The following is a 15,919-nucleotide window of genomic DNA, read 5'->3' on the forward strand; positions in this document are numbered from 1 at the left end:
GAAACGAAAGATCAAAGAGCAAATACCAACATATTTAAACAATATGTGAAACAAAAAAATGTATTTCTTCTGCAAATAGAAAAATCACAACATCTACTGTTGTGGTGTGGTGCTGAGGATCAAATGCAGAGTCCCACACATTCATGACATGTGCTCCTTCCACTCACGACGCTTTCTCCTAGGCCCTCAAATTACATTATTAGCTAACAGAAATTAAAAATATGACCAGATGAAAACTCTTATATCAACAATTTGCAAATCAATTTTAGGCTTAAGTTTCAAACTTTAGTTGGCAAGTAAGTTTTTTTTTACTACAAACATATGGCTAAGAGAATATTTTCTCCATTTATTATATAGGCAATATAGTTTATAATAATCAGCCACAGAGGTAAAACAAACTTCTACCAAGGTCGATAAAGAGAGGTATGCCCTCTCTATTTTCTATCTGTTTCCATCTTATACAAGAGCTGCAACCTCACAGAGAAATAATTATCATACACAAGTAAGTTAATTATGTGTACAGCAAAGTGAGCAACACTGACATACTTTAGCAAGCATAGCTTTTCTTAAAAGGAAGTAAATATGTGCTGTTCTTTGCGGATAAACATAATGTATCAATATACTTTTAATCATTGTGTTGTTTTATTTATGCTTTCAGTGGGCAGAAGTTATCTGACAAAAAGGTCTTACCAAGTTCTCCCTAACAGCAATAGAAACTGAAGTTAGGGATGCAATTCATGGTGAACTCAATTATTAAAAGATCTCTTGAACCAACACTCTAAGGAAATGATTCACAAAACACAGACATAATGGAGCCAAATTACCTTCACTGACATCCCATAACAACATATGATACATCGCCCTTGACAGATACATTATCTAATTGGACATTTCCTTCTAGTCAACAAATTAGTTATAGGACTTAAATAACTGTAAATGGTCCCTATGCCAAATGAATCTCCCAAGGATGGCAGTATCTATTACATGATGAATAAACCTAATATTGAAGTATGTTCACCCAGAAGGAGAAAATACATGCACACTGACAAATGTCATCATTGTTTAATTTCACCACATTTCTGAGATGCACCAACATAGTATTATTCTAGGAACTTCCCAAAGTAAAACACAATCAAAGTTACAATGAACAAACACAATATAGACTTTATGTAAGAGAATTAACCCACAGAACTCACAAAGATGATTACCTGATAGTCTGGTTTTGTAAAATAATCCAGGGAGGAGATGTGGTCCAGAAAGGTGCTGAATTCCGGAGGGAGATGTTTCAACATTAGCCTATGGTCATACCTCTCCTTAATAGAGCCTACTTGCTCCTGGGAAGTAAAAGGTAAGAAGCCAAAGTCAATTTTCTCTTGGCAGCTAAACAATAAGAGCCTCTTAGAAACAAAGAACATAAGAACTGTTCTTCATAGGAAGCACCCCACTTGTGGGGTTGGGAAGACAGAACAGGAAAGGGAATAAAATAATTGTGGTGGAAGGAAGGGAACAACAAGAAGGAAGAAAGGGGGCTGAAAGGTAGAAAGGTGTTGTATTATGCATGCAGTAGCACTGTAAACCAGTGTTGAAAGTTATATATATATATAAAGTTATATATATATATATATATGTGTGTGTGTGTGTGTGTGTGTGTGTGTGTGTATAGTGCCCCCAGCAGGTCAGTCTGTACCTGTGAGGCGAGTGAATCAGCAGCGTGATGGCGCCTTCAGACTTCCAGATACCCCAAAATTGCTGCTGTGCCTTTGGTCAGACCCCAAAAACTTGAAGCAAAGTTTACCAAGAAAGTAAATGGCCAAAAGTTAGGTATGTGGGAGATACACCCACAAACTACCTCCAGCTCAGCTATATAACTGGAGGCATGGCCTCTCTGGTTCCTGATCGAACTGCTTAATGGCCATGATCCCAGAGACTCAGAAACAAATCTCGAAACCCAACTGCTTTTGGCAGAAATGCGTCCAGTCCCTACAGTAAGTTACAGGCACTGGACCACCCCAGGTGGGAATTTCAGGTTTCGTGCCTTGGCCTGTTCCCCCTGGTGGCCTGGTGGCCACCATCCTCCAGAGGCCAATGGACAGTCAGGTTTGGGTCCACAAGGATGAGACACGTGGGGCCTCATGGGATGGGGGTGGAGCCAGCCCTTTCCTCCCTTTCCCAACATGACTCTGAGTCATCGCCCACGAACAGCCTCTCTGGCTCCTGATCAAGCTGCTTAATGGCCATCATCCCAGAGACTCAGAAACAAATCTTGAAACCCAGCGGCCCTTGGCAGAAATGCATCTGGACTGCGCAGTAGGTTACTGTTGCCAGGCCACCCCAGGGGCAAAAGGGTGCTCTCATTCCACCTGCTTCCCCTTGTTGGCTCGGTGGCCACCATCCACCAGAGGTCATTAGACAGGCAGGTTTGGGCCCGCAGTGACGAGATACCTGGGGCCTCACGGGATGGAGTGGAGACGGCCCTTTCCTCCCCACCCTAACAAGACCCCGAGTCACTACCCACGAATGGCCTCCTGGCTCCTGATCAAGCTGCTTAACGGTCATGATCTCAGAGACTCAGAAACAAATCTCGGAACCCAGTGGCTTTTGACAGAAATGCGTCCGGACCCCGCAGTAGGATACCATCACTGGGCCATTCCAGGGGGGGAAGGGTGCTGTCCCTCCACCTGCTCCCCCTAGGCAGCTTAGTGGCCACCATCCTCCAAAGGCCACTGGACAGTCAGGTTTGGGCCCTCAGTGATGAGACATGCAGGGCCTCATGGGATGGGGGTGGAGCCAGCCCTTTCCTCTTCGTCCCAATGAGACCCTGAGTCGCGGCCCACTAACGGCCTTTCTGGCTCCTAAACAAGGTGCTTAAAGGCCATGATCAAAGAGACTCAGGAACAAATCTCGGAACCCAGAAGGTTTTGGCAGAAATTCCTCCAGATTTAATTGTTAAAATTTCGGAACTTCAAAATCACGTAGCTACTACTGCAGCCATGCGACATCATATGCTATTCATAACCAGCAATAGACAACAAATTGTCTACTGTTGCCTTTTCAGTAGATCTGAGTGTTGGGGTAAAATCCCAAATAATAATGGTGGGTGTGGTGTCAAAATACTGAATGTAATCAAAGTAGAGAGAGAGTAATGTAGAAATCATCTGCCCCTTAGGTAGGGGGAGGGTGTGGGCTGGGGGTATATTGGGTTTTTTGGTGGTGGAGAATGGGCACTGGTGAAGGTATGGGTGTTTCATTGTATGATCGAGACTTAAACCTGAAAGCTTTGTAACTGCTCTCACGGTGATTCAATAAATAAAATTATAAAAAATGAAAAAAAGTAAGGTGGAGTTCATGCCCAATTCAATCAGTGGCTGAATAAATAGCAGTACTCCTACATAAAAAAAAAGTTTTATATATATATATATAAAGTATCTCTAGTCTCTCATAGAGGTAGGCAGGTGGGTGGGAGAGAAGTGGGGGAGGAGTAGGGTATGTGTGCATATGTGCAACATTGTTTTCCTGAAACCCAATCATGAATAATTTTGTAATACAGTGTCTTAATAAAATTTTAGTAACAATCTCAACACTGACTAGATAATGAGAATAAAGCAATAACTGAGATTTACAATAGTTTATTGCATACTTTTTAGAAGATGGGTGGGTCTTCTCCCCCCCACCCCCAATGCTACTGTACCTCTTTTTTTAAAAAAAAATAGAATGACAGATGACAGTGATATACACTGTTATAAAGTTATTCATGATTTGGTTTCACTGATACAATATTCCAACACCCATTTTTTCACCAATGTATGTTTCCCACCACCAATGTCCCAGGTTTCCCTCTTCCACCCCGCCCCACCCTACCCCCAGCCTGCCTCTAAGGCAGACACAAGAATCCTGCCATGTGAACTGATGATTCCTAAACAAGAGAGCTGGGTCTTAAATCTGATCTACTTTTCTTTACAAACATATGCTTACTGTTTCCAAATGATGTAAAGTGACAAATTCAAAATTTAACTGATTTATAAAACAGAGAAACTAAAAAAATAAAATTGAAGAGGAAGGAATAGAAATCAAATCAGAAGCAATGACTGAACTTAAATCAGTATCCAAGATCTACTAAAAAGTCATAACAGATCTCTTTCATATGTGGGATATGGTAGGGAAATAACAAATGCCCAAATGCAACAGGAACTAGAGGCTGGAGTGATAGTAGAGCAGGTAGGGTGTTTTCCTTACATGCAGCCAATCTCCCCAGCATTCCTATAGGGTCCTGTGAGCACTGCTTCAAGTAACCCAGGTGTGACCCCCAAACAAACAAAAACCAAACACACACAAATGCCCAAAGGCAACAGAAACTAAGAACTGGCTTTCAGTAGCAGGCTGACCACATTGGGTAACAGGGGGGTAAATAATGGTGGAGCATGTGGTGCTGGAAGTTTTATGTATGAAATGATACAAATAACAGCTTTGTAAACCACAGTGCTTCAAATAAATTATTTTTTAAAAATCATCCATTAGGTCTATGATACCAACTCAAATAAACAAATTAAAATACTGTGATATACTGATGGTGATTATAAATTTTAAATATCACATGTAAGTATATTTTCAATAAAAATGCCTGGCCATTTTTTTCCCCTCTACACTTCCATTTCCAAAATTATCTGTTCTCAGGACTGGAAAAAATACTATAGGAGATAAAGTATCTTCCTTGCATGCCACTTAACTTAGTTTCCCAGCACTGCAGAGTCCTGAGCACTGCTGGGTATGCCCCTCACCCCCAATCACCAGACAAAACAGAACAATTACCTTGTCCTTAATTTTTCGCCATGGCAGCTGACCAACCACAAATTCCACCAACATGTAAAATAGGGACCAAAGGTCATCATGTCTTCCCATTTCCTGCATAAGCAAAAAGAGAATCCAAACACATTACCACTTTGTCTGAGTGTATTACACTAAGGATTAACCACTGTACTTAACTTAGGAAGCCTAATATTTTAACTGTATCTTCTATTAAAAAATATAGTAAATATACATGTTTGATGTAGAATATGAACATACATACCAATTCGGAACTGTGTACTTAAAAATGGTTAAAATGGAAAATTAAAATTTAGATGTTTTCAAAAAATGAAGTAAAGGAAATTTTAAGAGCAAAATAAAATGAATTCTGGCAGGCCTGAGAGGCAATATTAGGGTTAGCACACTTATATTACATGTAACTAACACCAATTTCTGGCAACCACATGGTCCCTTGAGAATTGCTGTGTGTGGTCCAGCTACTCTCCCACCACTGAAAAGAATTCTGAAAACAAGAGAAATTGATGTTGATGCTTTGGTTGTTTGAGGGTGTGGGGTGGGAGCAGTTGTCATGGGTTTTATTAACCAGGGTATTATGCATCAGGAAAGGTATAACTATAAAAATACTGAGTATACATAAACAAAAGTGACATCCCCCCCACCTCCATCCTGTAATAACCACCTCAAATACCTACAATTAACACAATATTTGGTCTATATACAATACGGCAATAACATTTTTCAAGAGTTAACCACTACTGAAGTGATACTGAGTAGTTAAAAAAACTTTGTATTGAAAATCTGTCACCACTAGTCAACCCCTTACTTTGGTGTAGGGATTAAATTTACACAGCATGTATGAAGGTAAGCTCAGAAAGTACAAAGACATTTGGGCTGTGGGAGAGGCTCTGGGCCACACTGTGCTCAGGAATTACTTTTGGCTCTTCACTCAGGAATCATTCCTCAAAAGCTTGGGGATTTTGTAGCCAATACTTTGGCTCTATTGGTTTATTGTTTGTAGCTGACTTTTAGTACAATGTCAATTGTGAGTTTGTTATACACAGTCATTACTATATTAAAGTATGTTCCTCTTATCATTTTGCAGCTATTTTATCATAAAGATGTCTAATCTTGTCAAAAACTTTCTCTACATCTATTGATGTGATCACATGATTTTTACCTTTCCTTTTTATTGATGTGGTGTAGTATATTAACTGATTTCTAAATGCTGAACTATCCTTTTATCCTTGGAATAAATCCCAGTGGGTCATGAAGTACATTCATGTAATATATTTCTTAATTCAGTCACAAGATTCAGTTGAGAATGTTTCTATTTATGCTCATGAGGGATACTGGTCTTCAACCTATTTTTTTGGGGGGGGGGGGTTATATGTTTATTTATGATCTTGGTAATGTTGACCTCATAGAAATTGGAAGATATCCTACTTCTTCAACCTTTTGTAAGAACTTAATAAGAACAAATAGATCTTTTTGTTGTTGTTTTGGGCCACACCTGACAATGCTCAGGGTTACTACTGGCTCTGCACTCAGAAACTGCCAGGGGGTGCTTGGGAGAACCGTAAGAGGCATGGGGGATGGATGTCCGCATGCAAGGCAAATGCCCTACCTGTTGTACTATCACTCCAGCCCCTTTAAGAAACCTTTTTGAAGGTATAATAAAACTTTATATCAATTTGGACCTGGGCTTCTGTTTTCTTGGACAGAGTCCTGGTTACTGTTTAATTTTCTTTTCTTGTAAATGGTTTGCTCAGATTTTCCATTTTCTTCTCTTTTTGTCTTGGAAGATTGTATGAATCTGAAAAAAGTGTCTGATATTTTCCAACTTAGTGGCATCAGGTTGTTCACTATATTTGCTTAGGATTCTTTGTCTTTCTGTAGTATCTGTTGTAACTTTTCTTTCATTTATCTTATTAAGGTTTTCTCTCTTTTGTGTGCATGTGTACTGATTTGAATGTTTGCCAATTTCAATTATTCTTTCAAAGAACTAACTCTTGGTTTCAACAATTTTTGGTCTTTTTGTTTCTATCAATTCTGCTCTTTTTAAAAAAAAATTCTTTCTTTCTACAGACTGTGGGTGCTCTTTTCTATTTTTCTATTACTTAAGATGTAAGCTTGGATTGTTTTGAGTTTTTTCTTACTGATGGAAGGCTCTACTGCTCCGAACTTCTGTCAATCCTGTTTCTGCTGTGCCCCACATGTTCCAATAGCTTCTACCTTCATGCTTATTTATTTCCAGCAATTCTTTTATTTCTTCTTTAATTTCCTTTTTGATCCAAGAGTTCTTCAAAGCATGTCATTTGGTCTCCAGATGTTTGAGTTTTCCCCAGCTTTCTTTTTATGGTTGATTTCTAATTTTATTCTTTTAAAAATTTTTTGGGGCAGGTAACACACACCCTTCACAGTGGTGCAGCCAGAAACTGCTTGCAGCAGTGGGGATCACAGACTACAGAAATGCCAGGTATCATGTTTGGAGCATATGGGATATCAGGGTTTTGAACTTGTGAACCGCATTTGCAGGACAGGTGCTCTAAACCAATGTTTCTCAGCTTTTTCCCTACCTTCTTCCCTTCTTGTGCCTCACTCTCCACCCAAACGGTTGGCCCTTAAGTCTTATCCTGTGGTCCCCAATGTATGCAATTTTTACCCTTTCCTCGCTTGAAATATCATTGGGGCCCACAGGGACCATTTGGCCTCAGTTGAGAAACGTGTTCTAAATGGCATTATTCCACAAGGCAAGTTTTATCCTGTGATCTAAAAACAAAAGCATTATGTTTTTAATCTTTTTTAAATATATTTTTTCTTTCTTTTCTTTCCAAAATATGTTTTCAATCTTTGAAATGACTTAATTGACTTTAGTTCTATGTTCCAGCATGTGATTATCCTTAAAAATGTTTTGTTTGCACTAGAAGAAAAGGTGTATTTGGATTTTGTGTTATGGAAGGTATTGTAAATGTTTATTAAACCCCATTCTTCCAACTCATTGCTGTTCCTTGGTGATTTTTTGCCTAACTGACTCTCCCAATGGTGAGGGTGAGGTATTCAAGTATCTACTACTATGGTGCTGCTGTCAAGGTCTCTCATTAAGGCCTAATAGAAGTTATTTATTTATTTAGCTTTTTGGGTCACGCCTGGCGATATTCAGGGGTTACTCTGGCTTTGCACTCAGGAATTACTCCTGGTGGTGCTTAGGGGACCGTATGGGATGCTGGGAATGGAGCCCAGGTCGGTTGCGTGCAAGGCAAATGCCCTACCCGCTGTGCTATTGCTCCAGCCCCTGAAGTTATTTTTTATATTCTGTTGCCTCTTCATTTACTGCACATATATAAGTATTAAGTCTTCTTGATATATTAATCCATTAGCCAATAAATTCCTCCCTATCTCTTTCTTCTTCCCTTTTTTCTTTGTGTTTTACCAGGGAACAAACTCAGGGCATCACACACGCAATGCTAGTACTCTTACTGCTGATATATATGCTCAGTTTCTTTACCTTTCTGAGTCTGAAATCCATTTTGGTTTGGTTTCTCTTTCTTTGGTCATAGCTGGGGTGTTCCCAGTGGTGGTTGTGGGACCAAGCAGGCACTGTACCTGGGCCTATCTGCATACAAAGCATGTGCTCTAGCCTACTGAGCTATCTCTCTGGCCCCAAAACCTATTTTGCCTCATATAATAATGTTCATACCTGCCTTTTGGGCTACCATTTACCTGTATAATGGCTTTCCACTTTTACTTATAGCTTATATCGTTGAAATTCCAGTAGATCTCCAAAAAGAGTATAAGGTCTATCCGACCATTCTGCACTTCATGCCTTTTGATGGTGGGTTCAGGTCATTGGCGTTACGTAAAATTATTAAAATAAAGGGGTTTATTGCTTTTTTTTTTCTATATGGATTTTCATTGTCTGTGAAGTATACCTTTGCTTCTTTGGCTGCCTTTAATTTGTTGCCACTCTATTTTGGTATTTTCCTGCTATGTAATGATCAGGGTTCCATTTGTCTCTTCTCGTTTGTGTCTTTTAAATATATTTGTCCTGAGATGACCATGAAATTTACCTCCTGATATATAAAGTAAAAGTAAAGTAAAGGCCCATCCGTTGATCATCGATTTGCTCGAGCGGGCCCAGTAACGTCTCCATTGGAGACTTTGTTGTTACTGTGTCTGGCATATCGAATACTCTCGGTAGCTTGCCGGGCTCTCCGAGAGGGGCGGAGGAATCGAACTCGGGTCGGCCATGTTGGCTGCGTGCAAGGCAGACGCCCTACCCGCTGTGCTATCGTCAGCTAACCTGATATATAAAAATAAAATTTACTGCTACTTTCCCATGTGGATTTTAAATGTTTTAGCAACTTGTCTTAATTTCCTCTTCTCCAATCTTCTCCCTGTATACTTTTGTATCTGCCTTCTGTGGAGTGGTCAGGTTCCATCTGGCCATTTTTGCTTCTTTCAAGTAATTTTTCTTTGAAGTTACCAAGTTTACATCTAAAGTGCTAAGCTTGCATTCATTTTAAAATTTATTCTTTTGGGGGGCCAGGCTCCAAGATGATAATCAGGGAACCTAGAGGCAATTCCAGGCAATTCTCAGGGTGTCCCCAGCAATGCCTGAGGTGTTTTCGTGTGGGTCTATCTGGTTTGGTTTCTATCTCTTCTGTCTTCCTGAATGTAGCTATCTGCTTCCTTTCAGAAGTTACTGGCTACTATTTCTTCAATTAAGAATTTTCTCCCTTGGGCTAGAGAAACAGTACAGGGGATAGGGCACTTGCCTTGCACCCAGACCAAGCCCGGTGCAATTCCCAGCATCCCATATGGTCTCCTGAGCAATCCCAGGAGTAATTCCAGAGTGTAAAGCCAGGGGTAAGCCCTGAGAATCACTGAGTGTGGCCCAAAAAACAAAAAAATGCCATCTTTTTTCTCTTTCTTCTCCATCTGGAAACCTCCACGTGCAAATGCAATTTCTAATGATGCTATACTATGTGTTTCTTATGCTATCTTCATTAGGTTATGAAAAATTGTATCTGTTCTTTGATGGTCTCCTCTGCATTTGCCTCAAACTTATTGATTCAGTCTCTGGATTCTGACATTCTACTGTTTTTCTACTGAAACCCTCTTAGTATACTGTCTTTAAAAAAAAAATTCAAGTTCAGTTACTGTACTCTCTAACTCAGTGATCTGTTTGGGTTTTTATCATAGTTTCTCTGTCTTTGGTGAAATTCATGCCAGTCTGCAACTGGGAGATTTTTTGGAGGCCTTGGGCCATATTTATCCTGGTTATGGCCTCAGCTACAGGGCGCCTCACAACAACGCAGGCCAGGATAAATGCAATGAAATCTTGATGAGGAAGGTGCAGAAGGAGAGCTCACAAACTGGAGCAGGAGGAACCCATCAAAGAAAATCCACCACAGGGCAAGAAGCTGAAATTGGAAAGAGATTTCTAAACCCCTTCAAATCACCAGGCATGAAGAAGAAATGGAGGAATTTACCTGCACTGATGAATGAAGATAAAGTCTGGAAATCCGAAACACATCAGAGCTTTTAAACTCTTTGATGAAGACTTCAAGGCAACAATCACAAATAATGTTGACTGAAGTGAAGGAGTCAATAAATCTCCAATTTTTTTCTCCCAATTTTATATCTCATGCAATTACATACATCTATTATCTGTTATCCAATACATACCTTATCATGAATTAGTATTGTTGATGCCTTCTCCTCTGTTCCCAAGACTTTTCAAATGCCTGTGTACCCTTAACATGAAACTGTAAATCAGATTCATGCTAGAAGCACATTTATTCAGATATGACTCTAATTCAAATACTTACCCTGTTCCGATGGGCATTGACTGATGCATAACGAACTGTTCCACGAAAGCCTGCCACAGCTCGAGGCTACAACCAAACCAAGCAAATAATAATGAGCTTTAAATAGCAAAATACCTGGTATACTTGAGCCTATGAAGCAGAGAGGGGAAAAAAGTGTACATTATGTGACTGATCCCCACCACCCAAATGACTAATCTAACTTTTTTCTTTGCATTTTGGGTCATACCCGGCGTTGCACAGGGGTTACTCCTGGCTCATGCACTCAGGAATTACTCCTGGAAGTGCTAGGGGGACCATATGGGATGCTGGGAATTGAACCTGGGCCAGCCGCGTGCAAGGCAAATGCCCTACCTGCTGTACTATCGCTCCAGCCCTAACCTAACTTTTTATTGTGAAGTTACACAAAATTAGAAAGTATCTCCAAATAACATATAATTTAGGGGGGTGGAAGGGGTAAACGTAGAGGACTGAACCATGGACCTCACATACAACGCAAGAGCTCTACTGAGTTAAAACCCAATCCTCTAAATCATGTATTTTTTAAAATGTATTTTATTTATTAGTGAATCCCACTTTATTCTACTTTTTAAAATAAAGTGACATCTATGACAATTATAAAACTCTTCATATAAGGAAACATTAAATGCTTTCATATACCCAGAATCATACCAAACACTATAGTATATCTGTTAACAATCAGGCACTGTTTACAAGTAAGTGTAAAGCCATGAAGAACTTCCTTTAAATTTACTTATCATCCAGATAATATGATTACAATAATGTTAACGTTCATGCTTTTGATGCAAAAATGTATTGTACCACTACCACCAAAAGGCAAAAGCCCTCCATCTCTTTCCTTATGTCACTTTTTAAAATGTTATACTATTATTTTTTTGGTTTGAGGGCCCTACTCATCTGTGCCCAGGGATCACTTCAGTAGGGTCCAGGGTGTGATATACAGTGCCAGGGATTGAACCTGGGTAATATGCATGCGAAGCAAGTACCTTGCCCACTTTCGCCCTTTGTGTAACTTACCATGCCATCCCGCCCCAATCTCCTGATTTGCTAACTTTAGTACTGTTACTTTTATTTTTGCTTTTTGGGTCACACCCGGTGATGCTCAGGGGTTACTTCTGGCTCTATACTCAGGAATTACTCCTGGCAGTGCTTGGGGGATCATATGGGATGCTGGGAATTGAACCCGGTCTGCCGCGTGCAAGGCAAATGCCCTATCTGCTGTACTATTGCTCCAGCCCCCTAACTTCAGTACTGCTGTGAGAGTAAAGGGGTTTTGCTTTCATTGGATAATACCCATTCTCTTACAAGAGAGATGGGCTGGAGTGATAGCACAGAGGGTAGGGTGTTTGCCTTGCACTCGGCTGACCCGACTGACTGGGTTTGATTCCTCTGCCCCTCTTGGAGAGCCTGGCGAGCTACCCAGAGTATCTTGCCCACACGGAAAAGCCTGGCAAGCTACCCGTGACATATTCAATATACCAAGCACAGTAACAGCAAGTCTCACAATGGAGATGTTACTGGGCCTGCTCGAGCAAATTGATGAACAACGGGAAGACAGTGCTATAGTGCTACTTTATGAGATGAGTAAGATCACTGGGCCTTTGTTCTCTCTCTGACTAAACATAATATCCCATGATATTATGATATTCTCATATTTATTTATTTATTTTTAATGAATCAGTTACAAACTTACAAACTTTCGTGCTTACATTTGAGTCATACAATGACCAAGTACCCATCCCTCCACCACCAATGATCCCAGTATCCCTCCCACCACCCTCCCCCATCCCCCCTTCACCACCGCCCCTGTGGCAGGCGCATTCCCTTTTACTCTCTCTCTCCTTTAGGGTGTTGTGGTTTGCAATGCAAGTATTAAGTGGCCATCATGTTCAGTCTATAGTCTACTTTCAGCATGCATATAATATTCTCTTAACATAATATCCCATGAGAAATTTCTAAATAATCTAAAATGTCAACTTCTTTATGTCAGGACTCTTTTACTCAACTCAATTTGAAAATGGTGCCAATTTTCATCTTTCCCTAAATATGAAATCATACATTCATATATTCAAGTTACAAGGAACTTATTATTGGCAGGTACTAGACATAAATCCAAATATGAATAATACATGATTCTATTTTTTTAAAGGGTTTGACTTAGAATGCCCAAACTCTTCATTTTATCTATAAAATCTTCCAAGATCTTATACTAACCTCATCCCTAAATATGGTTTCTCCTGAGAACCAACTCTGTTTCTGGCTGAAAAATTTGTTCTTGATATTAACTCCAAGCAGAACATTGTTACCTCACATCTTATAAATAGATAATTCTTCTGCTCCTTGAAAATCCTCTACTCAAAGATCACCTACTCAGCAATATACTCAGCTGAACATCCTATACAAATACCTGTTCTGGAAAGACAATTCTGTTCTTTTACTCTGCTTTATAATTGTTTTTCAAACATCTTCCACTACCTAAAAGTAATTTTTAAAATATTTTTCCCTATTTTTTATTGTATATCTTCTTCAAATGAAATATAAACTCTTATGAGAATAGGATCTTAGAATAAAAATAGAATCTGAAAGTATGTCACTTGTCTAAGGTCACAGAATAGGCAATAAAACCATGCATAAACACATTTTGACTTGAAATTATATATATGTATATATATATATATATACATAATGGAAACAATGTTGTTTCCATCCTATTCTTCCACAAGGATCAGATGGCATTCTTGTTTAAAATAAATCAAAAAACTTGAAAATGATCATCAGTAATTTTCATTGTAAACTTTTAGTTTTGCAGAAATTCAAAATTTCCTCAATATGTATTAACTTGGAGAAGAGGGTTGGGGGTCACATTTGTTGGTTCCCAGGGCGTACTCCTGGCTCGATGCTCAGAGGACCATATGTGTGCTAGGAAGCCAATCTGACCCAGCCACACACAAGGCAAGTACCTCACCCACTCTACCGTCTTTTCAGTCTAATATGTGTCACCTTTTTTAGTAAGGAAAAGACTATAATAGGGCTAGAGAGATAGCTCAATGGCTGGGAAAATGGTTTGCATGCTGGAGGACCAGGTTTGATACCTTGTACTTCATGATCCTATAAGCACTATAAGGAGTGACCTCTGAGCACAGAGCCAGGAGAAGCCACTGAGCACTCCTGGGTGTGGCTCAAAAACAAAAAACACATAGCTGTAAAAAAGACTGTCAGATTTTTTTTTATAAGATAAGCATTCTGTGTGTTCTTCCCACATTTGTTTTTTATAATGTTTAATCTATTCAAGATTATTTTTTGTGTGAAATTCTCTCTTCTCCTCCCCTGAATTACTAGTTATTTTTTAAGGGTTAACTGCTTTTCTGTTTTTAATGGTGCAGTAGTCAAGTTTCTGCAATATAAAAAGAAAAGTTTCTGCAGTATATATGTGTATATATGTATATATGTATATATGTATAAATATTGTATATATAGGGCTGGAGCCATAGCACAGCCCGGCTGACCCAGGTTCGACTCCTCCGCCCCTCTTGGAGAGTCTGGCAAGTTACCGAGAGTATCTCACCCACACGGCAAAGCCTGGCAAGCTACCCGTGATGTATTCGGTATGCCAAACACAGTAACAAGTATCACAATGAAGACATTACTGGGCCCGCACAAGCAAATCGATAAATAATGGGAGAACAGTGACAGATTGTGTGTGTGTGTGTGTGTGTGTGTGTGTATATATATATATATATAATTATATATACATACACTATATACACACACATATGTGTGTGTGTGTTTTCTTTCTCTTTCCTTACCTACAACTCATTGACAGTCAGACTTTTATCTATTTGTATTTTGAGAAAATAGTTGTGGTACTCAGGGCTTACTCCTGTTTCTGAGCTCAGGGACTTTCCTATTGGGGCTCAGGGACCGTTATCTGGTGCTGGGAGGATGGAACCTGTCTTAGTTGTTCATGCACTACAAACACCTTATCTGCTGCAATTCTCTCTGGTCCCAATAAGGTAAAGGTAAAGGTAAAGGCCCTCCCGTTGATCGTCAATTTGCTCGAGCGGGCCCAGTAACGTCTCCATTGGAGACTTTGTTGTTACTGTGTCTGGCATATCGAATACTCTCGGTAGCTTGCCGGGCTCTCCGAGAGGGGCGGAGGAATCGAACTCGGGTCGGCCATGTTGGCTGCTTGTAAGGCGAACGCCCTACCCGCTGTGCTATCGCTCCAGCCCAATAAGTCGACATTTAATGGGGCTTTGAAACAGGTTTATTCTCTTGAAATTTCTCAATTGTTGGTAGTCTAGCAATTCCTACCAAGTTATAAACGCAAGGAGGGTTAGGAATGTAGGTCAGGCAATGACTACTCGCTTTGCATTTTGAGAACAGACACACAGGGAGGGAGGAGGAAGGAAAAAGGGAAGGAAAAGAGGATGAAAGGAAGGAAGGCAGGGAAAGCAGGCACTGCAAATGCATATATTTGTTCTCATCCAATAATATTATTTCTAGAAATTAATCTTCAAGACACTAAGCCTGGAGCAATAGTACAGTGTCTAGGGCACGTGCCTTGCACACGGCTGACCCAGGTTCTATTCCCAGTATCCCACATGGTCTTCTGAGCCCACCAGGAGTGACTCCTGAGTGCAGAGCCATGACAAAGTCCTGAGCATCACCACTTGTGGCCCCACAACAAAAACAACGAAAAGATGTACTTGTGGACCTGAGTAATAGTACGGTGGGTAAGCCTACTTGCCATACATATACTGAATACGCTATTGTGTGTTATCTGTAGTATCTCTTCCTTGATGAACTTCCTAAATTTTTTGTTCACTTTTATTAATTTCCTTTTATTATTGAGTGTAAGCTATTTGTAGATTCTGGATGTAAGTCCTTTGTTAGATATTTTTAAAATTTATTTACTTTTAGCTTTCCCCGCAGGACTCAGGATCTCAGGGGGTCACTCCTAGGCCACTGCCCCTCTGTGAAGAACTAATGGGTCAGCCACACCCAGTAGTTCTGGGGTAGGGAACCACCACTACTATAACTAAAGTGCTTGAGGAACCCTATAGAGCTGGGAATCAAATTTGCATAAACTCTAGTTCTTTGAGCTATCTCCTCATTCAATCCCTCAGGTGTGTGTTTTGCAAATATTTTTTCCTATTCTGCAACTTCTTTCCATTTGCTTGAGTACTTTTAAATAAGTATTTAATTTGATGAATTTTCAATTATTTTATTTTTGTACCACATGAATATGCTTTCAAAAATTATAT

General features: G+C 39.8%; 1 protein-coding gene across 1 annotated transcript in view; it reads right to left on the reverse strand.

Annotated features, from left to right (window-relative positions):
* The window catches only part of TTBK2 (tau tubulin kinase 2), a 137,664-nt gene that overhangs the window by 34,575 nt on the left and 87,170 nt on the right, over positions 1-15,919 (reverse strand). The window contains exons 8-10 of the mRNA XM_056134271.1: positions 10,635-10,700; positions 4,807-4,899; positions 1,209-1,334 (exon numbers count right to left, since the gene is read on the reverse strand). Coding sequence (XP_055990246.1) covers positions 1,209-1,334; positions 4,807-4,899; positions 10,635-10,700 — 285 coding nt within the window. The remainder of the gene's footprint in view (positions 1-1,208; positions 1,335-4,806; positions 4,900-10,634; positions 10,701-15,919) is intronic.

This window comes from Sorex fumeus, unplaced genomic scaffold, assembly GCF_029834395.1.
Source record: "Sorex fumeus unplaced genomic scaffold, SorFum_2.1 ptg000098l, whole genome shotgun sequence".
Lineage (NCBI taxonomy): Eukaryota > Metazoa > Chordata > Mammalia > Eulipotyphla > Soricidae > Sorex > Sorex fumeus.